We start from the raw sequence: 27550 nt of genomic DNA on the forward strand, positions 1-27550 counted from the left end.
TCTCAGGCACCACAGAGTCTAATTCATAGTATTTTGGTTGGCTTCCGCAAAAGCTTTAGAAAGACACGGCGTGCCAGGGACGGGGCCACGGCTTGCAGCCTTCAATGTATTGGCCGCTTTGCTCTGCTCCTAATTTTAAAAACGAAATACAAAGAGAAGCAAGAAATGGTAGCAGAAGCTCCTTCCTGTGCATTTTCCTCCTTCAGGGGATGCACTAAAAACATGCTACAGATTAGTCCCACCTGGGGAGAAGAGCTTTCTTCACACCATGTAAAAAAACCCTTCCTTTTTCAGACAAGTAATTACACAAATAATCGTGGGACTGCAACTCTAATACCAGCCTGTCTACCTCGGAGGCGCACATCCTTCTTGCCAACTAAGTGACCCCAATTACAGGGGAAAATACTAAAACCCATACTTCAGTTTTGGAGGATATTCTGCTACTTAAGTTTCTTGTCTTTTTTCTTAGTATATGCACACAATTTTAATTATTTGGAGCTCAAAGTCAATAGGGTTCGATCAGCAATGACAACAGACTGCCACTGGCAGGCAGCGACAAGCTAAACCCTAACCCAAGACCTAAAGGATTCGCTACCACTCTGTAAATGAAAGGCACGTCATGACTATCGGATTACATGAGATTGATATTTGTGCTAGTATTATGTAGTTAAATATTACGATAATTAGTTTTAAGATGATTTTATCTCAGAAATCGTACCAAAAGCTCCAAAGCTGCAGAGGAGAATTTTAAGCTAGCAAAGGAGTGTTCGTGCTAAGAAAAAGATTTAATGACTAAATTAAACAAGTGCACTATGCTTAGCTCCCACCAACGGAGTGGCTGGATATTAATGGCTTTCCCGCTAGAGTTGCCCCTCTCGGGGGCGCACCATCAATATCAGCCGCTTGCTGATCAGCACATCAGCAGAGGGGACGCGCCACGGAGCCACGCTCCCCCCTGCGCTCTCTCTTCCCTGCTTCCACTTAGCTTCTTGAAAGAAATGTATTGCTGTTTTGACAGAAATCCTGTTGTCCCATGGGAATACACTGAAAGAATGAAGAAGTCAGTTTAAGGAAGGTCTGAAAATTATTGCTACAAAACCACGAAAGTAAAATGGAAACTCCACTATTAGAGTACTGAGTCAACATTAGTTTCTCCATGAAAAGGAAAATAAGTTGGATACTTTTAATTATTTTCATCATGTTCCTACTGTTAAATGAATACAATAAAATGTGTGTCGGTTATGTCCTTCCCAATATGAATTGCTATGATATCTGAAACTGAAAATAATCCCTCAGATTTCCCAAACAGAGAAAAACCATGGCAAAAGTCCATATTTGTGCACAGGCACTCAGCAGGCCAGCAGCGCTGTTCTCATGACAAGACCAGTCTCTCACCCTCCAGTGAACAAACATCTTGTGAAATAATCACATTAGAGCTTCTGCTGGATGGAAAGGCAGAGGGGTGAAAGACAAGATAGAGGGCTGTAATTATTATTTCTGCTTTAAAATACTAGAGGGTGCTCAGTTAAAGATGTCTGAAAGATGATGGGGTCATCTAACCAGAGGGAATACAGCTCAGCTATAACAAACAAGCCCTGATGAACACACTTCCTTTGATCCTTTGAAGGCAGAATTGCAATGCCCGATTCACAGATCAGCAAGGATTTGTTCTGGTGATGTTATTTATATTCGGTGAACATTAAAAGGTGGTAGAGAGTAATTTTCAGCATTGTCTCACATTCGAACAGAAATCTTTTTGAAGTTCACTCAAAGTCCGATTACTTTGCCAGCATCTCTACACTTCCCAGAGATGCATTAGGACATTCCAGTGGTAATTGCAAACTCTGTGACTTACCAAAAATGCTCACTTAGCAATGCCTCTAATCCAGCCGACCTGTTTTGAACACATTTAGAGATGTCATCCAAATGTGAACCTTCAAATGTTGGAAGCATTTGTTACATTTCCAAAAGGAAAAGAGAGAGGGCTTTCTGCTTTCTCTGCTCATTCACTGCCACCTCCATGTGAGATTTCCCTCTAATTAAGATGCCTCATAGTATTGAGGAGCAGTCAGGGCTTCCAGGATAATTTAATGTACTTGTAAGGGCTTTGACTTATTCCCCATACTGTACCTTACAGTAAGGAGTTGCTCCTTACTGGTTTTGAGACCAACAGACCACTGTAAGCTGCGACAGTCCTATATCCAGTACACATTTTGCAGCCCAGGATGGACAGTTCACCCTGACACGATGGCAGAAACAACTTTGTTTTTGCAAGAATGGCATGAGCCTTCTCTCCAACTTTTCTGCGATTCTGGCTGCTGTGCATCACTCCAACTCCCAGCATCAGGAACCCAGCACACGGGTCCAGCACCCTGAGGAGCGTGTAACAGAGCAGAAAAGAGGCTGTGAGCCCTCCCATCGGATAGACCCGCTCATGGGCTGATCCATTCATTTAGCTCAGTTATTGGCTGCTGCAGAGGTTCACTGTTTAAAGCATTATCATACAGTTAGGAGAATATAGTTCTTCCTTTACTAGGGTTTTCTGTGGGTTATATAGTTATTTCATTATTGAACAGTGTTGAGACATAGCCTGGATCCTGACTCCTGCACACCAGGGAAGTCCCACCAGCATCTCGGGGTGCAAAAACGGTCACCTCACACGTTCAGCGGTACATCTGCTCTAATTGCAACAACCCTCTGTTTTCACGAACCGTTGTTTTTACGTACAAATGTCTCTGGCAATGGATCATCCCTCATTGACACGGGTGCCAACAGAGTTGGACGTGTTGATAACGGCTGAGAAGCTGCATAAGGCTGCTTCCAATTTCTGGCTTCACTGACTCTATTCCCAGGGAATAAGGTTTGCCACAATGTTGATTCTGCTAAAAGCGGTTCATGAACTTCTGTATTTAATGGGCAATAAGAGTTAAAACCTAAATATGAATAAATAAATTATTCCTGTTTTGTTTTCATAGTATTCTTTCTTCTTTATCCATATTTATTTTTCCAAAATTATTATTTTCCTTAAATTATATGAGAATAGTAATAAAAAAATCTAAGTAACTGAGAGAAGTTATTCTTTAAAACATTAAAATATGAAAAGTAAAGAAAAAATTCATATTATAGGCAATTCACATTATAGAATTTCAATGGGAGAAGCAAAACAAATAGAAGGGGCATTGCATGCCGTTGTCACCTGCTTTGCAGTTGCAATGAGAAACTAAATTGAAATCTTGTAAGAAGTGACATTTTGAAAAACTTCCAATTCTGCAGATGGAAAACACGGCACTTTTTTTTTTGTACTTTTTATTTTCCAAGCAAGGCATAACTTTATGCTATTATCTGCTGGCTGCACAAGGTGGATTTCAGCTGTGGCCTTTCCACCAACTATTGCACACAATGAACCGCAGAAACAGACACTTACTGATAACCTCAACAGAGCTGGACCAATGTGCTGAACAAATTTAAAAGACAGAATCCAACTTACGCCTTTGGAAGGAACAGGCTTTGAAGTCTATAGGTCCTATAGGTCCAGAATCACTTTTCACACATACTAATTTCATTCTGGTAAAACATGTTACTAGATGAGTTTCATAATATGTGTCCAATACTTTTACACTCAATTAGAAAAAAGAATCCGGGCTGAGATTCAGCCCTACTGAATGTCACATCTTTGGGACCACTTTAGCAGACAGAAATTAGAAGTTCAGCAGAAAGAAGGGATATTTTAACCTCACCAAACCCCAAAGAGTAAAAGGAGTGACAAAAAGACATACCACCTGCGAGGCAGACGCAAGGATGGAAAGGAGAAGGGGATGGGGACAAGACATGAGGACCACTCTTGTGCTACTTCATAAACACACGTAATGCCCATGCTTCTGTTATATGCAAAACAAACTTCTCTAATATTCTTCGAAAGATCTCATCAAACATAACAAACAAGCATGGCATAGATAAATAACTACTGCCTCATGACAAACAAGGAAATATTTATGTAAGGCTATTAAACTTTGATTACTTATCTCAGACACTGGAGCAGTTGCAGAGTCGCCAATCAGCTCTGCTGACTAAATACATATTTATAAACGCTTTAGCTGTTTTATTTACCCAATGGACCAAAATGGCTTATTCATTCTGTTCTGGTTTTATTTTGGTCTGCTAAGTACAGTAAATGTGCAGTTAGGTGCATAATAAAAACTCCTTTAGAAAAGTAATTACATTACCTTACACACAGTAGATTTTTCTTTCCCAAACAACAAGAACAACTGGACCACTTCACAGGCTCATAAGTTCTTATTAAAAAATACACTGACACACACTGATTACTGAGCTGAAATCTTGCTTGGAAATGTAAAGTCCAAAGGAAACCTCTACAAACAAAGCAGAGCCCCCTGAAAACCACTTATTTAAGCAGACTATTTGCTATGGCAGCAGCCAGGAACATGGCTATGGCACCAACCACCTGAACAGTTCATTTTCCCCATCCTGCAGGGTTTGGTGAGAATTGGATGTGGTGGAAGAAGATAATGGACTCACAGGTAAGTACTGCAACGACCACTGATGCTTGCCTCAGCCACTGCCCTGGCAAAGTGAGGGCCCTCCAGGAGAAGACACCAGAGCACCATTAGAGCCTCCCCTACTGTAAACCACAACGCTCCAGCTGGGCTAATCCAGGCTGACAGCTCAACACACTGCATCTGCCACAGGTAGAGGCCACAGCCACCTGGTTACAAATGCCTAAACTAAGAGAGCACTCTTAGTATTACTAAAAGGGTAGTTTCTGTCTTATTTTATCTCATATTTGGGCAGCGAGTTGAAGCTCTGAAAATATTAACGTAATTGCTCTGCCTTATGGTTAAAGCTCAGTTCAGGAAGAAATGGCATGTTGAAACCTACTAAGTCTGTAATTGAAAATATACCATGCTCTTACGCATTAAGTAGACTAGCAGCATGTTCAAAAATCGTGACTCGAAAACCTGATTGAGCCCATAAGTGATCCCGGACTTTGGGTTTTCTGGCTCAAAATCTGAGTTACTTATTTTGCTAAGTTCTGAGACATGCTGGATAAACTGATTTGTTGGAGAGTATTTGCATATTACATTATACTGCCATTATCAGAAACATCTGCTGCCAGTTTTTTTATTCAACCCTTACAAAGAAGTTTATTTTACAGCTGGTCTGAAAACTCAGGGTTTCTAATGCATTTGCACCTTTCAATATTATGTGCAAGCAGCATACGCCCTCTCCATATGAGAGAGGCTTCCACATCATGCCATGCTCTGCCTAACAACATTATTTCAGCAGAATTATGTGGCTGGACAGAAAAGTAGTATTTCATACAAATACCAATGCACCACCCAGAACAACGGCCAACATGACTTCAAATCTCACTTTGAATTTCAACCTGGCTGCTGCTAAGGATGCTTAAGTCAACAAAAGCCCATTTGTCTGAAAATCTCTCCTCCTCTTATTCTTAAAGATAGGTTGTCTTAAAAGACCAGTGCAAACCAGTCCTGCTTTACTGCTCTGGGTCAGTTGGAGATACGTGCTTTGGGGGGCTGAAGATGCAGCCAACACAAGGTTTGTAGGACAAAGTGGCATCTTCCAAAAAACTGCCCAGTTTAGCTGGAAAACAGAGAAGCTTGTGGAGTCAAGGGATGTTAGGGAAGGGAAAAATGTTAAGTGGTTATCTCTCGGGGAAAACCAGGTAATTTATAGGCTGCAGAGCACAGAGAGATTAGAGGGCGAGGTAAAAAAAAAGAGGGAGAGGCTGCCCTGTGGAATAAAACTAATCTCTCTATTAAGCCTTCATCAAAATTTGGCATTCGAGCTGGTGAGGACATCATCCATTTCAGGCAGGAGCTGGCAGCAGGCAGCACCACCAGCACAGCACCACAACCTGTTGGGGCTGATCTCCTCCCTGAAAGCATGGAGGATGCCCTTGACATGCCATGCTGAGGGACACCAGCATGGGGCAGACACTGCCAGAAGCGCCCTGAGAGGCACAGTGCTTGGCACGTACCAGAAAAAACCCTCTCTTTTTACCTCCAGGAAATATGCTCATCTATCTACCAAAGTTTCCAAATAACGTGAACTAATGAGCAGGAGAAATTTACTTTCTAGGCTGGACACTACATGCTTCCTGCTGCCTCCCTCAACATGGCTGTATCTTTTTTTGCATGCTTTTGACTTAAAATTCTTGCATAGCCTGAAGCCAAAAGTCTGTTCAGTAAACTGCCTTGCTATTAATTGTTCTGAGATGCTCAGCTGATGAAGTTGGCTTTGTGGTGTGTATTTTGGTCACAAGCTTTAAGTCAGCAATTCATGTGTGATATAATCGGTTGTGAAAAACCTGAAACGTCTCAAGTAATTCTAATTTCCTTGACACAAAGTTGTTCAAGGAGCCTTCTGGACCATGCCAGCAGATAAGGCTATTGTATTGCTGCAGGTCAGTGCATGGTTTCATGCCCCATGTTATCTGCTGTAAATGAGCATCACCGAGATAACTCCAGCATCTTCCGCTGTCGTGTAGTGGAGCAAACTGCAGCTTGAGATTTCTACACATCTGGTTTTAGGATCTGATGCTGCTATGCCATATCCACCCATGGATACCAAATACAAGCAATGCAGGCTATGGCAGCACCCTGCTTTTTTTGTGTGTGTCTTTTTTAGTTATGTCCCTTCGTGTGCCAAGAGAGCATAAAGTTGACTGATCTCCAGCTGTTCCCTACATGCTCAAATTAGGAACTGGGACTTCTTTAAAGGTGGGGCATGGCCAAGCAGGGCTGCATGGGCAGCGTGGTGTGGCAGCCAGCCTCAGCAACATAGAAGCCAGCAGCACAAGCAGTTTATTCAGCTGCCAAATCAGCACAGTTCATTCTGCTTTCAGATGGAAAAGGAGAGATGCCTTTGGGCATATCCAGCCTCAGCACTCTGCATTGGGGATACCTATTTATGAAGTATGGTAGTATGGAATACACATATGTATCATTTTGCCTCTCTCTGTAAATCCTCACAAAGTCTTAGTGTGCTGGCTTATCTCCATCTTCTCCCTCTCCCCACCTGGGAACTGAAGTCTGGCCACTTCCTAAGCTTGCCTACAAGCTCCTTCCTCCGACTTGCTGCTGGTAACAGCTGCCTGGTTTCCTGCTGCTCAAGAAGTTTTTGCTTCATCTCCTTCAGGTCTATCAATCTGCTGCTCTAGCAAAGCCACATCTATTATATTTATTTACTAAACATTCATTCCCATTCTGCCATGAACAGAATTCATTCCTCCTCCTGCACCAACTACAGAAACTGATGTATCGATTTACAAGAGCCTTAAGCCTGCAAAACCTTTCTGCTTCCAGCAATGAGAGCGCTGGGCATGCAATGGGTTTCCTATGTCTGCTGGCAAAGCTGGGCTAAACCATGGCTGCATTCGCATTTTCAGAAGTAATCCATCTGAATGAACAAACAGTCCTTTGGCAGCCAAACATGACCACTAGAACCAGCACTGTTTGGTTTAGAAAACTGCTCAGAAACTCCCTGGCTGAGCTGCAATTCACTGCTCGGTGTTTGCAGCTACTCGTCCTTGCCCAGAGTCCCATACATGTGTGCGCAACACCAACAGCTATAGTAAGACTGTCTAGGAGTATCCATATTACTGTTTAATTTACTACTGTGCCTAACACTGGCTAATGAGTTGATTATTTGGGGTTCTTCCCCCTCCACATGGTTTTACTCCCTCTGTTAACTCGTCACTTAACACCACAAAATATGTCAAGTTATAATTATAACACCATTGCTGATTAATACGTGGGAGTGAACAATTTTATCCCCCGCCCAATTTGGGTTAGCCTGACTCTAAAATAAAACCCAAGCTAAAAAATGCCTTGGGCAGCTCCTTGAAAATATTTTTACCTTCATTATTTCTACCTAATCCCCTGCCAACATTGCAAAACTAGGCATCCCCACTGCATCATGTATTTGAAGAATAATGCTCAAGTGGGATGAGGTACAAAAAATGCTGAAAGACTGCAGTTTCTCAAACTTAGAAAAACGGGAGCTAAACACCAGATTAACATTCTGACCTAGTCAAATATCCTTCCCCAGGTAACAGTTGCCATTCACTATCAACATATACCCTGAAAAGCCAGAGATAATAAAAATTTCTATGAAAAGCAGCTGAGATGGACAGAGACATGAACCTTTGCTTTAAGTAAAGGCTGAGTAATTGTTAAAATCAGTATAATAAACATGGAAATTGTTCCTACTTGTGATCCCACAAAACAGGTATTTTTAACATATAATCCATTCTCTGAACTTGAGGCATGTCCTGAAGATAAAGCTGGTGTGTTTCTGAACATGCCAACTCTGTATGTACATAGCATATACATACAGATATACATATCTGGTATAGTATCATATAATTTGGATGTCACCAGGATAGCCAGACAACCAAGATCCTAGGAGTAGAGCTGCTTCTAAAGAGCAATACAGCCACAGCTACTGTTTTTGGTGAGTTTTGACCAGATCGTAAGGAACAAAACCAAATTTCTTGGACTCTAGCAATAGGAAAAGAACAACAGGATGGGAAATTAATAGGTGATTTACTACAAAAGTAATCACTTCATTGTGTTCCTGAAGGGTTTGAGGAGAGAAACTTGCCATTCCTGCCAAGTTTTGAGAGCCTTTCATCTTCCATGGATAGGTGGAAATTTGAGATGTGGAAGAAGAAAGGATGAAGTGAATAGAATTTCTAAAGGGCATTACTGTTTTATAACCATGAGTCAGTTTTTCATCTAGGGCATAAGAATTGATGTCAAGTGGCAAGTAATGAAATATTTCTTAAGCTGTTGGCTGGATCCTCCACCACTGCTAACTGATGCAGCCCCAGAGACTTTCAATAAAGCTATGGCAACTTGGGAAAGCTCAGGGTGTGTTCTATTCTACTGCTCCTCACCGTGATTAGGAAACACACTGTAACAATGAGGATTGTGTATCCTTAATAGATATATATATGTAAATACAAACAGGACATCCACAATACAGAGCTTATGAATACTTCAGAGAGGATTCAGCCTTTTAATTCAAAACAGATAGTTAAAGTTCATATCTTTATGGTAGTGTGATGTCATCTGTCTGAATAAATTTGGAGTTGCATCTCATTTAATAAGATTATATGGACAAACAGAGTGGAAGCAATCTGCCTGAGCATTTCTTGGCTGAATGGTTTCAAAAAGCATCTTTTGACACTAATTTGTTGAACGGATGATTGCGAGCAACATAAAAACAAATTAAAAGTTTTAAGTGCTTGGGCTAGATCCTCAGCTAGTAGAAAGCAAAGGTGGTCCATTAAATTCAGCATGGCTTGGCTCATTTGTATCTACTGAAGATCTGGCTCTTTATGCCTAATGTGACTATACATTCGCTTGGGCATAGTTATACTCAGCAGACAATTTATTCTAGTACTGAGCATCCTTTAGCCCCACACTGCCAACAGGAGTAGGAGCATTTGTCAGCTCCAGAAGTTGCAGAATTACTTCCTGTGTTCTTGCAACTAAAATAGTTGGAAAACCACTGGAGACCCTGTGCTGCTAGACATGGGAATCTGATGGACCTGAATGTATATGCCTTTTGCACACAAAAATTGTGTGGTCTAATTCACAGCCACAGGTAGGTATCACACATTCATCTGCACTCATCACACTGTGAAAACTCACCAATCTTTAAAATTAAGCCCTGCCACTGTCAAGCCAAATGCTTACAGGTGCTCCCCTTCAGAGCTCGGTCCAGCGCTTCTTCCAATTTACCATAAACCCTTTAGTTTCCCAATTTTCTGTTGCATGTTATTTTCCATCCTTTTCACTAAATGCCTGTTGTGTCCACCTGATCTGCACAAACTGCTGCTTTTCCTCGCTCCCTGCTCCTGTTTTGCTCTTCCCCATCTGCTCTCCTGCACAATTTCACTGTCCTGGGCAGCTGAGGTAAATGTGCAGGTTATTAACATTTTTGCTCAGTTTCCCTTTCCTGTGCACAAAGGGCAGGTAGTGCACAGGAACCGGCAACAATGCTAAGACCTGAAACCATATGTAAACATATGGTGTAAATAATGGGAAAGTATTTAGGTAGAAATGGGAAAAGAGAGAAGACTGAATAACTGAAAAAAAGGTCTGCCTGCTCTAACTTCCCCTCTGATTTTAGTTTGAAAGAGCAATATAAAGAGATAGTATTCAAATCCCATGCTTGTTTACCATATGCTGGGTTTTCTTGAATTTGTGTTTTTCATCTTTTTTTTTTTTTAAAGCTAGCAACACAAAACCTGGCACCTCACACCATATTCTGTTTTCCATTACATGAGCATAATGCAGATGGAAACTGCAGTGGGTCGTATGCATGACCCACTGAGATCAAAATTTCAACTTAATGAGCTTAAACTGAATTTAGGAAAATACTCTTGCAGCTTCTAATCAACTTCCAGAATGAGTTTTTGGGGGTTAAAAAGATCATTTTTAGTCACAAAGGGTAATATTTGGACACCAGTTAGGCATCCCAGGAACAAAAATGGATCTGCAGCCGTTTCCATTTAAATTCAGAAGGAAATCAGTCTTCATACATCACAGTGGAAGATGGCTGCCAGCTGCAGTCAGGGAAGCATCTCCCCTCCGTACCACAGCAATTAAAAGATCATGTAATTATATTTGATCTAGCGCCCACAGAAGTCAAAGGAAAGCCATTCATCGTCTGTAATGGGCTTTGGAGCAGCTTCAAAATTTCTCCATATGTAGTCCTGACACTTTGGAAACCAAAAGCCTCCCAGTTTAACTACACTCATCCACAGCTAAAAAAAGAAGAAAGTGCTTTCACATCTCTTTCTTTCATCTAATATAAACACAACCCGGCACAACTGACCATCAACTGTCTATTAAATGGACTATTTGTTGAAGGAAATAAGTATGGCGAGTCAGTATTTATCCGTGGACCATTTGATGACAATCAAGGCTTTGCTTCCTTTGAAAGAAAAGTGTCTGCTTTCAATCTAAAGGACTCAAACCTTTTGTCCAAAAAAAAAAGGGAAAAAGAAAAATTCTGAAAAGTGTAAGCCAGGATTGCCCCTCCTTTCACCAAAAGCTCTTTTTAAATTATCCTGGTTCATCCATGAGCATAGGATAATAAAAGCAGGCATAGAGCAAGTTTGCTGCAGCTCTCACCTTTGTGGTGGTTTCTATTAGATATTTTTAAGTTTCAAAATTTTTCAGCTTTTCAACAGAAAGCCAAATCTTCCACCAAAAGAAGGCAACAAGTGTAACCCCCCCACCCTCAAACATTTTCCAATCATCTAATTTCCTCAGGTAAAAACCATTATCCCCAAAAATTACCATTTTAGGGAAAAAAGGCCTGAATCTTAAAATCAGATCATACCATATCACAAAATTTATAATAAATCCTTTCATGTGCATAAAAAACATTTCAACCCTCCTGTTATTTTTTTTCCTAGCACTGAGTGGTATCTGGTCTGCACACGTTTTAATACTGAACAGGTTTCTGGAGGAGGCTTCTGTTGATTTTATAGGCACTATTGAGGACTAACTCCAGAGAGGAAGATACTTAATCATTGCTGAAAATCCCCAGGTAGCTCCACAAATCCACAAGCTTTTCTGACCACGATGTATTTACCGCGTTTGTTAGCATTTTCTTCTTGACTTCTGAGGAGTTTGCACTTCTTCAGACATACTTGATTATTCACAGATTGCGCTGCTCGGCATAAGCCCAATTTATCTACAGACCTTAATTCCCCAACTACCATCCCCTTCTCTCCACTCCATCCATGGATCTAAGAAGCCTTCTGACAGAGAAGTTCATTATATTCAATTCATTTCTGAAAAAAGGTACGGTTTCACCCCTCCAAATGGCAGTCAAGTCTTACCTGTCCCGTGAAGGCAATGAGAAATCCGCCTAACTGAGCCTGGAAATCTGGTGTCTAGAGGCATTGATCTCAAAATCCAGTTATTATTCTAAAGTAACATTTTCCAAGCACATGATCTATAAACTCAGTCCTGCTTTCAAAAACTGCTATATTTAAGTTCTTGTAGATATTGGTTACTTTCACTGGGAAGCAAACTCCGGAGACCTAGATCATATCTGAAACAGGACTAGGGGTACTCCCACAAAATTTTATTCATGAAGTCCATTTTCTGGATTCAGTCTCCATGTCTATGATGAATTGCACCATAAACTCTATAGCTAGAGCATGACTGAAATGTCTCCACATCAAGGATGCCAAAATGCGCTTCTGCATCTCAAAGCAACCTTGAACCATCCAAGAGCCCTCCACAGTCTGAGATCAAGGGAAGTCCAATAAAACTGGATTTCTTCACAGAGAGTGGCAGAAGTTTGACCAAACACACACATATGCTGGAAACCTGAGCTAAACAGATTTCACTTTTAGCAACAGTCATATATTTAATTTCTTCAAGATTGTCTGCTGCTTCAGCCTCACAGGAAAAAAAAAACCCAAACACCAAAAACAACCACAAAAAACCCAAAAGGAGATTATTTGCCCAGATGAAATGTTACCCTTGGACCTGACCTTTTTCATTTATGGTAAAACAGTGGTAGTTACCACCTCTTCCCAATATACGGGATGCCTGAAGCAATTAAAGAAGCTGCTGGAACAAAACAGGGGAATGCATTAATCTGTTGAACAGGAGAGTGCCATCCGCTTCACGTTATACTGAGACAGATGAGGCAAGCAACTGCCTGATCTGGAAAACATCTGCTAAACGAAATCAAAATTAATGATAACCAGAATGAGCTCTTTGATGGCCGATTCTTACCCAGCTGCTGGGAACCATCAAAGAGCCACTCACGGCAGCAGCCAATTAGTTCCTAATGCAAAGGAGTTTACAGGAGCAGGATCTGAGCTCAGGGCAGCAGCAGAATTCGCATTTAACACTGCTGCACCTTTGGGTGGATTTGCAGTGTGCTGATGCATCGAAAGCCTTGTCTGAACCTTTTTCTCCCTGAAATGCTCCAGGGTCAGAGTTTAGATACTCTGCCAGCACCCAACAAACCTTGACTTGCATCCCCCAATACCATCATGCAGTTTTGTGCTGAAAGAGCAACTTTTCATTAAAAAAAAAAAATCTACAATTTGCTACACTAAGAACTGTCAGGCAAGCGTTAAGGGCAGTCTTTTTGAAATTCCAAGCAGTACACTCTTTAAAGTGTGTAAACTCATGTTTGTTGTAAAAAGTTACTGCAAGAATACTCAACACCAACACACACATTGAAAGAAAACTGTGGTTTTTTTCCTACCTTTTCTTCTTGTGACTTCAAACCTTCTGGAGTCCTATAAGGAAAAAGAGAATTTTTTTGTGTTTTTTTTTTTTTTTTAAATACAAGAATTGTTCAAAGGCAGCATGAACAGAAACCCCTAAAAACATTAGTCATTGTCCCAGAGAAGCATCTATGAAGCTCTACACAATAACTGAGGAGTAATTACAAGCATACATTTCAGTTTGTCCACAGATATTTAATGGATCAATGTATCACCTGAAATGATTCATCATTCTGTGATAAGTTATGGTAGAGCACCATATCTTTCTTTAAAATGGATTTTTTTTCTCTATTGATGTTAAAAGGGAGCACCTAGGAGGGTTATTATTACTATACCAACGATTTAGGGTTGAGGAGGGAGGAGCCATTACAGGTATTTTTAGCAGAGACTTGTTCGAATACCTGAATAATTTCAAAGCAACCGGACTACTCGTGCTTAGAGCTGAGGGCTCATTTCCATCTTTGCACACCTGCATCATTTGCCCTATTTCTTGCAAAGCATCACTACCATCTCTAATAAAGAAACTTCTTTTAAAAAGACATTGCATAAAGTCTCAAAGGGTATTGCATTCCCAGACAACACTATCTACTTATACTAACGGTGAGACTCCAGAGGAATGAATATTTAATTCCATGCAGTAACATTATTGATGGGTTAATTACAAATACTTATAATTTCCATCATTTGAGTTACTTCTTGCAACTGGTATTAAAACAGTGGAATCACGGATGACTCTAATAGACGATCTTGACCTGGACAGTGCCCGCTGATGGATGATGCAGGATTAATCCCAGTGAGTGCAAACTTACACCTGGACGACCCTGAAGTGCCCCAGCACCGTCTCCACCATGGCACCCCCCACAGCACAGACACAGGGGAGAGCAGCAAGCTCTCCAGACCCCTGCCAAAAGCTCGCAAGGCGGGTTTTTACTCTTGTGGATGTGCCTTGTTTACCCTCATTTCATTCCCTTAGTGCTCACTGTTCTCAGATGTTTATCAGAGAATGAAATAACAAAAAGGTTTGTTTCTCTCCTCCTTTTGATAGGGAAATAACACGTGGCCTCCCCAGACATCTGAGCTTTCGGGCCCACCTGACACTTAGGATTTTATTTGTACTTTTTCCACTTTTTTTAAAAAATAAAGCACCTCCCGTTTAGACACAGGGAAGTAAGACCCATAAAGACCACCTTTAGACAAAGGGAAGTAAAGTATAGTGGTAGGCATCTAATGAAACACATCACAGCCCCCCTCCGGGTACAGAGCGCCCGGCCACAGGGTAACTGAAAATACAGAAAGCTGCCGCTGGAGCACACGCAAAAAATACAGAGCTGCTCAAAGCGAAAGAAGATAGAAACAAACAAAAAAAATCAGCTTATGGAAGTAACACCAGTAGCTGCTCAGCTAACTCCTGAAGGCCTTGCCTGCCTCACCTGAGGGCATCAGACAGCATCAGGCAACGCGGAAGGAGTGTTTCATTCAAGGGCTAACGTGACACACACCGCGCCAGTGTGGTGGATACGCATTTACTGCCCCCAGAAATGCTCCTTTCTGCCTCCCGCCCCTCTCCCAGGTCCCCGGCGAGGTCTCAGCTCCGGACAGGGCCCACCCCAGCCGAGGCCTTCCTCCAGCCCCGGGGCCACCTCACATCACACGTTTCCTGGCCCAGCTCTGCTCAAACGTGGCGACAATTTACACTTTGTGCATTGTCACCTTGTGTAGGCAGGAGATGCTGCTTCTCTCTCTCCTACAAGTGACCAGCAAGCTGTTTTTCTCAAAAACAAAGCTTTCGCCAAAACCAAGAAGGATCAGAAGAGCAGAAATGGTCTCCTTGGCACCAAGTCAACTGAAGGGGATGAACAAAAAATGGGTATTTGCTTATAAAAACACTAAGTCATTATTCCCATAGGTTGCTACCTCAGTGATCTTGAGAAATATGTAAAATGGCATTCGGGATTAGTACAGACTTCAAAGCATTTATCCTCTTTAGGCAGCAAAGCTCTGAGCTGCGTAGACAGTTATACTCCAGGGACCTCTCAGAGCTTTTCAAAATATTAGTTTGAGAGGTGGGGCACAGGATAAAAAAAAATCAGATATAGCCTGCTATCATTAAGCCCGTGTACATGTAATATATGCAAAAGGAAAGAGTACTTTTAAAGTTCCCCTGGAGTCCCTCACTTTAACAAGCTGTTTAAATTCCCTGCAGTTCAAAAGCTTAGAAACACTAAAACTAATTACAACTATTACATTGATCAAAAGAAAAAAAGCCAATCACACTCTCTAAAAAATTCAAGTGTCAGCTCACTTGTATTAAATACCCTTTTGGTGTTTCCATGAAAAGAACCACATAGACATCATGAAAAACAAAGGATGGTCTTCAAAGTTTCCCTTCTTTTACTCTGTTCCCCTTACAATAACAAGCTCTAATGAATGTAAACTACCCCAAAAAACAGATGCAGGATTCAGAGGAAAAGCTTGTTAGAAATGCAAAGGGAGAATGTGAGGCCAGGCTGCAAGCCATCACTTCTCATTACCTGGGAGAATACCAGCACTTGGTATGTCTCCAGACCATCCCCGTCCATGGTGAAAAGACCAATGGCATTGAGAACACTCAATATTTCAGAAAAATGGGAAATGGGAAAGATACCTGGCAACCATGGCAGGGCTTAAAGAGCAGCCACAAAAAGGCATCAGCTCCAGGTAGAGACACAATTGTGGTTTCTATCCTTGTAGCAAAGTGAAACTATGGCAAAGACTCTCATTTTTCTTAGTTTGCCTCAGCCAAATTATTTCTCTCTTCTGTAGCACAGAAAAGAAGAAACGATGCTAATTTTTCTCCTTGAGGGCATGTTGAACATAAGACCTTTCTATTAGTGATCTAATATACTAGACTAAGAGATACTACCAGCAAGTCTGGCCACAGGCACAGCACCGTGCTGCACGCTGTGACTTGGGCAACCTCTTCACAAAAAGGAGTAGTCACCCTTTCTTTGAAGTGTAAGATGCTGCTCTCAAGTAAAAAACACATGGAGGTTTTAACTGTGTTACTAGTAGAGAACCAAACTATTTTGATAAAAATGACACTAAAGTTCTCGGATGCATTGCCCGAGGAGGAATACTTTTCTGCAGAAGCCATAAAGCAGATGGTTATAAATGAGACTTATTTCATGGGCACCATTTAATGACTGCAAATTCCTTTAACTAAAAATCTAATTTTATCAGAGCATAAATCATATGCTTTGAAGGGAAAAATCTGTTTCAGATTTCTCATTCCTTCTATAAAGCTTCTTCATGAATACCATTTTAAATAGCATTTCATTAATGCAATACAACAGCTTTATTTGTCAAGGTTTGCTTTTAGCACCTATTTTCCTCCTTTTTAATGTTAGTTAATTGAACACAGAATAAAAGGCCCCTCTGTTCTGTATCTGAAGTGCCTAATCATTGTTACGTGGAAATCAATGTAGTATGTTTGCTCCAGTATTGCTTTTCACCAGACACGTAGCTACCAAAAAACTGCATCTCCAAAAGACTCACCAACCCAGTGCCAGCACATGAGAGCAGATACAGTGTCATCACGCACAGTTACTAATTCTACCTGGATTAGGAGGGACAAAAATAAAAATAAAACCAGAAATACAGTTCACTGCCAGTTGTCACACAGCTTCAATCCCCCATAGCTGCCGTGTGTTGCACATCAAACACCTGCGTGAACCTTATGCAATTTAACAACTGTTTTGCACAAAGTCCTTTTCTGCTCTGACAAAAAGGGAACGTCAGTCTTGCAGAAGACAGCATCTAGATGTCCTGCCAAGACATAATAGCCTGTTTCTGTTATAGGCTCCTGATTAATGCTGAATCATGGGCCCACAGACGAGCAGAGCACTTCTGGAATGAAGAATCAGATTTCATTCAGAACAAACACGGGGTGGCGGAACTTCATTGTGCAGCATTAAAATACAACTACACAGGAGGAATACACAATATAGTACAGTGCTTGATAGCCAATGTGCTGCAAACTGATTTACTGACAATCATTAGTGATGGATTCAAGCAGCAAAACCAATTTCAGGTGGTTTGGTATCAGTGTAAATAAAACCTTTAAACACCTCTGTATAAAAACATATCTACATTGGTCCTATATACCCACAAAGAATATTGTGCACTATGCAACACAGCAATGGTCTCTTCTTCCTGTAAATCCCTGTTGCAGGGAGAGCAGGCTACGTGAGCTTCTGCTCTTCTGCTGCTGAAGCAGGAGGCCCCTCATTTCTTGACTCCGCTGGAAAAGGGGGGGCATCACACTGTCTGCGGGGAGCACACAGCACCTTCCTAGCTCAGGCTCTGATTTCCACCAAAACACTTTACGGTCAAAGGCTTCCTTTCTCAAATACTGTATTTTACTTCAGTTTCCACTGAATTCATGTTTTTTTGCACTCTTGGATAACGGAAGATTTGGCTTCAACTCTCCTGCGGTTGAACAAACTCAAGTTTGCTGCACAGACCTATTTGGTGTCTCGGTGTACGCCCTTCGGGGTGCTGCTTCTGAATGGCTTTAACAAGGGAAGCCCAGGAAAAACAGAAGAACCACCATTACACTAAGAATACCAATTTCTCTGTTAAGATCACTTTAGCTTAGCTTTATTATACCAATGCTAACAGCAGTTGATCATTCTCACTTGTAAGACCTGCACTCAAGTAAACGGGGTGGGGGGAGTGGGCAAGGAAGGACCATGTGCATGTTCCTCTTAGATTTCTAACTACAGGCAAGAATGCACTGCAGGGCTAATTTCCGATTTGGAAAATAATGATCTATGAAGCCCAAGAAATTGCTGTACCAAATTGTGGTGACTTGTTTGCCATGTAGAAACCTAATTCCCACATCTCAAGGGCAATCCCTGTTAATAACATCCACATATTCTCTCCAGCCAAGGAATAAGCAGGCAGAGCAGAACAGTCATGTGGATGCTCTAACTACACGAAATTATTATTGCAGCATGAGCAAGGGGAGGTCATTCAGAAACAAAGCTAATCCAGGACTGTCTGCAGGAAGCACAGCGCGAAGCAGAGCTTCTCCAAAGCTTTAAAACACCCGTGGGATTGGGGGCGAGAAGCAGACACACAAACAAGCTGCTCTTGAAGTTCTCCTCAACGCTAGGAAAGAGACATAGTCCAGCCTTTAGGCAGGTAATATTAACCATCTACATCAGGTTAAAAAAGTGTCATTAGGTATCTAGAATTTATCACTGCCTGATGCATGTATAAAATCACATCAGTAGAAGCTGCTGTGCATGATTAAAAGCAATCTGGTAATCTGGATCCTATAACTGTGGACAAGACATTAAGGTGTAGAGTATAATACACACCCTTAGCAGCCTTTTAAATAAAAATATGCTAACCCACTACTAAAATTGCCCATGGTTTGACAACAATCACAACCATGCATGCTTTGTCATACACTTGGTTGGACGTATTGGTGCCGCACACTCCTGTCCACCAGGAGCTCGGACAGCCCCAACGCTGCAGACCAGGCACAATAAGAGATGGAACATGGGACAAGGCTCCCTGCCCTAAAATCCTGCTCTGAAATGCACGCAGAGCCTAGCACTGTTACAAATTACAGTAGCTACATAGCAGACTTTATACTTGGTTTCTAAATGATGTGCAATGCACATAGGCCATCTACCAACAGGGAGGGAAAAAGGACTGTTTCCTGATTTTTCTGTAACAGTTGTTCTTCCTTTTTGTCCCTCACATCCACATGTGGCCACATGCAATTTCCTGCATTCTAATTTGAAGAGAAAAGTGAGTACATTTTGCAAGGTTAGTAATTAAGCAGTCACTATTAGGCCTGAAATCAGGAAAGACAAGTTCCTGTCTGCTATTTCTTCCTGGTTTTCCTTTGACTAAAACCAGAGGATGCGTGCTTATAACCCAGACATGCACAGAGGCACATCATAAGCAGGAATCACAGAGCAATAGCTCAATGTAATATTTTAAGGAGTAAATCTTTGCAGTACAATGTCTTTGTAGTTCTCTATTTCTTTCCCCAACTTCCTCCATTTCCAGACCAGTACTTCCAGAGATTTGTACGTGGCCGTGCATTTGCCATCCTCTTTTTGTTAGCAGCCTCTGCTCCCACAAGTGTGATCCTTAACATGTACCACCAAGTTTGGTACCAAACAGGTGCCAACTGCCCTCAAGCACAGCAATTCATAGGAAAACCTTGCAGTGTTTTCAGTCTCCTGCCCTTCAGTCAAAAGGAGTCCTTTTTTATGACCATAAGCAAAGGTTAACATAGGGAACTTTGCCAAAAACAATTAGCGTAGCAGATGGAAGAGATGCAGAAGAACAGATAACACATTTCAGATCGACAAGTTGACTATATTGCTGGACTGCAGCCACCCTCTTACTTTGTGGAAGAGGCTGCAGTGCTTGTGCAAGGGGATAAATCAAATTCAGCACATGCAGCTGGGCTCATGCTGGGTCTATCACTGAATTAGATGTTACCTCTGCACACACCAAGTCTCCAGGGACCTGCTCTCAGGATCAGCCTAACTGCTGTACAATTTCTAAATATACAGCCCTGACTCATTTAGCAAAATAAAAAAGAAGTGGCTGTTCTTATTAATAGATTATCATCCCAGGGATTTTTTTTCTCCCCTTCAGAGCATGCTCTTCCTTATATCAAGTGAGGGGTCAAGCAAATTACACTGACATCCAGTACAGGGCTAGGTGAGGCACTCTGCATACGGATTGTAGCAGTGGTTATGACTAATGCACCGATTAGTTTGACAATCAAGATTTTCTGTTTACAACCATGCACACAGTATATTTTCAAAAAAGATGCTAATGAGGCAGAGAACATCCACTTTATTTTTTTGAGCCAGGCATGAGGAAGAAAATAAATCGCACGCTGCTGTTTAGAGAAAGCTTGCTATCAGTACGGATGCTGGCAATTTAGATTTGCCCTGTCTGCTATAAACATTGAGAAAAGCTCTGATGTCTCACATCTCACAGTATCATCTGCTCACCCATACGGTAGCTAATTGAGATAATTGCTGCATCTCTGATTTTACTCACTACTATTTCTGGACTTCAGATGAGAAACACCAGGTATACCTCCATAAATTTCCACATTGTCATAGGGAAGCTCATGGGATGCCTGTTTTAGAAACCTCAAATTTGCAGATGTACACTTCCTAATCGAAAAAACTAAGAATGCCCCTGCTTGATGGTAGGAAGTACTTTAAGTAGAACTGTCTTTCTTTAAAAGCTACTGCTACTGGCTTTTTTTTTTTGAAGGGAGGATATGCTACATTTGGAAAAAAAATTAAATCAATATTTAGTCTTTTAAGGTTAAGTAGCTTCTGAACAGAATATCAGAAAACATAACTCTCTGCCACATCATAGACAAGTTAAAAATGCCTTAGATTTATTTGCAAGATGGTTTTTTACTCTGGTCTTATTCTCTGCTTCAGAAATATACCAGCATCTCCCCATCTAGGTATGATTTTTCACAGTTGCTCAACTGTGACATGAGGAAAAACTTACTGAAATTTGATTCCCAGGGTCAGTTTGTGCCACAGCTCAGCACAGAGCCGGGCACCCCGAGCCCACAGTCCCTCCACTCCCTCAGGCACAGCATCCAAGCACTAGCTACCCCCAGCAACAGCACCAAAATTCATTAGTATCCAAGGTACCACTTAAACTGCAGTGAGAGAACCCCTGCAGCAGCTGGTGGTCCAGCTGGTGGTCCTGGTTGTTGTCAACTGGAAGGTGATAGCCCCCAGCAGGCTGGGCAATGCAGGACCACCAAGAGCTATCACACACGGCATCTTACCAGAAGTTTAAAAAAAATAAATGAAGCAAGATTTTGGTTCTGTAAGGGACTGCATACAAGAGGGTTTAATCTTTAAGTTGTGCTATAGATGCATCCTGACAATCCTTGACACTCATTATTGAACCATAACCATCTATGTAAACAAAAGTTCTTCAAATTTTATGGTGATATTCAAGTATACAGTACCTCCCTTGTTCCAAGTAAACCAACACTGAAATTTTCTAGTACTTCAAGCATAATACCATCTCATAAGATATAGCATTTCTTAAACCCTCTACCTACTATCCCATAAGATACAAGCATTTATTAAACCCTCTGGGTACATGGGAGGGGGTAGGTAGGGTTTGGGGATGCAGAGGAAGGACCCCAACAAGTGTATCCAAATGGTGTGAAAACATTCCACAGCACCTTGAACTGCAGATACTCTAATAACCAGCACCCAGGGCAAAAGCTTCTCATCTCTACAGGGATAATATACTAGTTAAGATTTAGAATGGTCTACAAACAGCAGTTACAGCTTGTTAGAGATACCACATAAATGTAGGTGACAAGGAGTGAGTTATCAGTACATACCAAAGTGATACAAAAATAAATTGTCTTGTCTCCCTTTACCTTCATTAATGTTTAAAACAGGAGCAGGCTGTAGCCCAGTATAGATTTTAATTCAGATCTGATTCTTTCCTTACTTTCTCCAAACTGACTTACAAGCAGGAAGAGTGTACACATGGCAGAGAATACATTACTAACAATAATTCTTAAAATACCAGGATATTAGATCTTCAACTGCATATAAAATTGGTACACTGTGCCTGTCTTATTCCAAGCTTATGCTCTGAAATTATGCCTTTATTTGAACTACAAGCAAAAGCTTTTGTCAAAAGCCTTTGCAGTTTTATACCTTCCTTCCCAAAGCACTCCTGTCAGATTAGGAAATATGACTTTGCTGGGGGAAGGAGCACAAAATCATCCCCATGACTCCGCTGCTTGGAATAACCAGCTGTGGTATTCAGCTACAGCAGTAAGTGAAACAACATTTAAGAACCTGAAGATAATTAGGAATTTCAGCAGTAATTGATACTCCTGGACAAGCGCAGTTGAGGCAGTGAGTAGACTGCGCATAGGCTGTGAGTAGAGGGATGCTTTATCCTGTGCAGGGTGGCACTGAAGGGCTTCTATGACCCTGTGTTTGCAGTCATAGTGAAGGTTAAGGTGACATTTATTACTTGGAGATTTTAAGCAGCTCAGGTGCCATGCAAGTAATAACTAATGAACAAGTCAAATGATGGATAGCCTATACAGCCAATACCTTCCAAATGCCAATAAGAAAGTTATGGTATCTTAAAGAAATAAGCATGCTTGCTACATTCATTACCAGAAAAATAAGTGTTGGTGTAACTACACATGATACTTTGAGGTTGGCCATATAATTTAAGGCATAAGCCAGATAAGGCAACAAACATAATGGGTAAAAATTATCAAGGAACTGACATAATATTGGCACAGCTGGACTAGTTTACCCTCGAACTGTGCTGTCAACAGTCCAAATTAGATATACCACTGCACACCAACAGTGTCTGGCTCCTCACAGGGAACTGACCGTTAAGGTGCATCAGTGAGGTATGAACATCTTGCAGCATGGAGACGGGAAAAACAAACGTGCCAGTGCTTGGATCCGCAAGAGCCACTGGTACTCGTGTGAACATCCGGAGCATCACTTGCGAGCTCTGCGCTGGAGGAGCCTCCCCAGGGACACAGCTCTTCCCCCCGCGGGAGTATGGGGTGTTGTGTGCACGTTTCTGGTGTCTCATGAGACTTCTTAAATAGGAGGATGGGTGGCAAAAATAGAGCACGGCATGAAAGCCAAATAAGAACGGTTAAGTATTTCTACAAAACCACAGAGCAGTTCTGGTTCTGTAGCCCAGAGCAGACTGCAGGACACCTGCCAGTCTGTACTGTAACCGCTCAGGAGCTATCAGCGACATCCAAATATTTCCTTTAACAATTCAGCACAAAACAACTATACATGTACCACAACACAGGATTATTGTCCACTTTCACACTATCCAGCTAGGACAATATTGTTCAGGCTACCTGCCAGCAGCGCCCCAGAAAACATAATATAGAATTTAATTTCTGAGACGCAGCGCTGTGCCAACTTGTGTTTGAGGAGCTCCCTGCAGCAGATGGGATACCCATTCCTGGAAGAGTAGATGAAGACCTGCAACGCTGCTCTGCTGCACCATGAGTTGAGAAGAGATGAGAAACTTGTCCCAAGAACCAAAATGGCAAAACCAGCTCGGCTTTGGCACACACAGGAAAGCAGCCTCTCACACAGAAAGCAGGGAACAAGAGAAGGAAAGCTAGCTGTCAAATTTCAATTTTTAATAAGATGTTTTTGTAAAATACTCCAGTAGGTTGAAAAATCAGTCTGAGCTACTAGTGTAGATTACCTCGTAGAGACTGAGTGGAGTAGTATCGCTGGCTTTCCGTCAGAATCTCCTGGCCAAGTTCTCCTTCAGATCTGAACTCCAGGGTTATTTCAGATTCAGGTTGTTTATGTCTCTCTCCTCCTATGCTCATGCTGGAAACTCCCTTCAGCCACTGCCGCTGGCAATGACTTGCAGAGCTACGTTTTTGAGAATTCCGTTCAAGAAAGGAGAGGTGACCCCAGATTGCACCAGCTGGTGCTTCATGGGCAACTCAAAGTCCTTCTAAGCCAGCACAGAGCTGCCCATGAAACATGGTCACCTCTAAACTGTCCACCTTTAGCACGGAATCAGCCTTGCTGAAGGCAGAGGCAAAACCTGGTCCAAAAACATCACCCCATGACAGGTGAGCTCTATGTTTAGGTATTTTGGCATACACTCCACTCAGTAGGATTTAGTCCCATGATAGTTCAAACCCCGGGAAGCTAGGAGCTGAAGACCTCCTAGCTCCACAGAAGTCCATGGGTAGCACCCAGAAGCTTCGAGAGCTTTCCAGCACCCTCAATGTAAAGTTTCATAACGTGAAAGTGACAGCAATATTCTCCAAAAATTAATATGGACCAGGCAAGTTGCAGCTTTTCAGTTAAATACGAACATTGTCCTTTTTTTAATTAGGTTTTCTATTTCAATTCATTCTCCAGCCATGGAATTTCGGACTGCATGCACATATTTATTAACTATTCTAGTCAGGACTAAAAATATTTCAGAAGACAAACCTCTTCTCAGGAACACCCCATAAATTTGGGAGTTGGAAGGCTGAGCATCAGGAAAACATACACCACTGCTTGTTAGAGAGTTAATTTCTCATGCAGAAGGGCTGTATATTGCAGTCTATGGCCTCAAGACTTATTTTTCCTTTATAAATGCAAAGCACAACTGCAATAATTCTACCATAGACCATGAAGAAATCGATTTAGCACTGTGAACATAAATTAAGCAATGTTTTTGATTCAGTAAACTTGTTCCTATGTAGATCAGAACAAGTATTAGTGAAGGTCAGTGACCCATATCCAAGTATTTGCCTTCATGAAGTTCATAGGAATTTTAGATCAGAGCACACTTCAAATTATTTGACCTGTAAATTAACCCTTTACACATTTTTAAAGCAATTTTAGTGAATTGCTAGGAGCTTTTCTATTTGTGATTCAATGTTTTAAACGCATGTTAATGGAATTACATATTAAACAAACCATGAATTTGGTAACTAAAACACTTCTCATGAGTAAGGAGCTCCAAATTGAACAAAGCCAAGTATCACTAGAAAAGGATTTCAAGTGGTTTTTATTATTAAAAATGTGTTATGGCTAAACTATTTTCGGAAAGATAAACTAAACACATTTTGAAAGAAAACAGCGGTTACCTCAATTTCACTGACCTACCTGAAAGCTACATTCAGGGCTTCCAGATTCATCTTGGTGTTTGGTGCCACACTGTATAAACACTACTTCTCGTGGAACAAGCTTTCTGTGCAGTTACTTTTTTAAAATTCTGCATTATAACTTACATCCCTTGAAGCTATTTTAACCACATTAAAAATTTTAATATTCACACCTGTTATAAATTCTGTGCAAATCTGAACAAATACATTTCTAGCTTAGATCCTTTCACCTCAAGCAAGATCAAGTAATTTGTACAATAACTTCATGGGTTTTAGAGGAAGATCAAATGAATTAACGTCTTTCAAGTAGTGTAATAGTTCTACAATTTATGTTAAAGTAAATCATTTAAGTAATGAATTTAATTCCCCACAGTAACTTTTTCAAAAAATCAAAACTAATATGCATTAGTGAAGAATGAGATTTTTTAAACGCAAAAGCATATAAAATATTTAATTATTTTTAATACAACAGTAAAAGTGATCTGAGACAATACAAGAAAGTGTTTAACAGAGTGCCAGTGTACTACCTGAGTCTACACAGCAACAAAGAAACAGTGGAGGTGCGGAGGGGAACTGTTTTTCTTTACTTTTAGAGAACAGAGGATGGATACCTCAAGGAAAAAGTACTCTTTCAAGGAGAAAGAACTCAGAACTGCAGAATCTCCAACTCCACTGAAATGATTTTCAAGTCCTGCTGAGCAGTGAAAAGCATCTTTTTAATTGGCTTAAACTGCTTTATTGAAATAATGCACTGTGAGTACTTGTAGATGGGATGTGACTGGGAGAAATGGGATTCTCCAACTAGAACAAAATCCTGAGGCTTAAATAGATCCAATTGCAGCATGAATCCATCAAGGGCTTATCATTAGCCTGGCACTGACTAATGTGTCTGCCAGTACATAAGTGTTCAGGCAATGGCAGTTAAAAAATACCAAAGTCTCCTTTTCCCCCATCACCATCTCCCACTTTCAGGCATTTGAGCAATCATTTAGCAAACCTATGATAATCAGGAACAATTAAATAACTAAAATTGTTTCAGCAGCCATAATTTTCTTTTCATGAAAGCCACATTTTTAGATTTCCATGGCCTTATTCGCATGCCTCAGACTCAGACATGGGGAAATCTGAGCATACCCACATCTGTGCAGCAAACCCATGCTGCGAGCTCTGGTCCAGAAAGCCACCATTCCTGCTGGGACAGCCTGCACCGGACGCCTATCGGAATGGGGACCTGCTTAATCCACATCCCTGCAACCTCTCACCTTCAGCACTGAAACAGGTTCATTGCTTCTCCACTCCCACAAGCCCAGGGATTGAGTGCTGAAGAGTACATTACTGTCCTGCCTTAATGCATCAGGAATCCCACCTCCCCATCAAGCCAGGCACTAGGGGTCCGCTCCAGCTGGATCGAGATCATCATCCCTCGCTATGGCCACTGTGCTCCCTTGGTCCCTTTCCGATGACTTTGCGCTTCACAGGGGCTTGACATCAGAAAGTCAGGAGGGAAACGCTCTGGGCAGTAACTCTGCTGGTTCTCTCAGAACCACCTATGGCTCAGTTTTCCTTTTTTTAAGCAGCAAAAGGACTTTTTTCAGGTTTCACCTGAGGGTCCAGTGACCCAAATGAAGAGCCAGGACAAAGTTTGCATATTAAATTTAGTTTCATTGGTCCTAGCAGCCCCAGAACAGAGTGTACCATAAAGTCTGGGGCAAAGATGGCATCTCCACAATGGCCAGATGCACAATTTCACTCCCAGAACGATGGCAATATACTCAAAAAGTGTAAGAGCTTCTGCTTCACAGTTTGTACCCAATCACTGTTTCTTCGCTGACCTCCTCGGCAGGTGTTTAATACAAATATACATGGATAAGCCCTCACTTGTTTTCTATTTTCACAGTATGGAAAGCCTGAACACAGCACAAAAATAGAAACACAAGAGTTATAGCTGCAGCAGCAGCTGATGTACAGTACCTCTTGATGCAACCTCCCTGCATCCGAATGTAGCCTTCTGCTCCTGTCCGCGTCCATCCATCCCCTCATGACCGACGGGAAAACCCCAAGCAATACAAGAGATAACCAAAAGCTTCTTGATTTCATCATTTCACGTCTGTTGAAAACAAGAGAACAGTCATAAGACAATCATCTCGCAACAAGACTCAGCTCAGATTCAATAACACGGCAGAAGCTTCAGCTGATGGTGCCCATCCGCACTCGGTCAGTGCTGATGTAGCTTTGCAGACTCCCACAGCACATGCAGCAAAACGCTGATTTTCCTGTTTTGCACCCATCAGTATATTGGCAACGAATTCCCACAGCATAGCAGTTTTGTGAAATATTTACCCCAAAACTATCCTCCACAAGACATGCTGTTCTCAGCCTGTTCCCACGCAGCACCTGCAGAACCGGAGCTCTGGGATTTCTATATCTAACTACTGCAGCCAAGAGCAAACCACATCAAAACACAAGACTCTGGTACTGCAGAAGCCAAAGGGTGACTTTATCCCATCTCCAGAACCCCTAGCAGC

The 27550-nt window shown here is 41.5% G+C and overlaps 1 protein-coding gene across 2 annotated transcripts in view; it reads right to left on the minus strand.

The window, feature by feature from the left end:
* The window catches only part of FSTL4 (follistatin like 4), a 227217-nt gene extending 200092 nt beyond the window's left edge, over positions 1-27125 (minus strand). For both annotated transcript variants that reach the window (XM_075164561.1, XM_075164560.1), the window contains exons 1-2: positions 26997-27125; positions 13300-13333 (exon numbers count right to left, since the gene is read on the minus strand). In XM_075164561.1, the coding sequence (XP_075020662.1) occupies positions 13300-13333; positions 26997-27125 (163 nt within the window). The remainder of the gene's footprint in view (positions 1-13299; positions 13334-26996) is intronic.
* Positions 27126-27550: the final 425 nt, after the last annotated feature.

The sequence above is a fragment of the Calonectris borealis genome, chromosome 15 (assembly GCF_964195595.1).
Source record: "Calonectris borealis chromosome 15, bCalBor7.hap1.2, whole genome shotgun sequence".
NCBI lineage: Eukaryota > Metazoa > Chordata > Aves > Procellariiformes > Procellariidae > Calonectris > Calonectris borealis.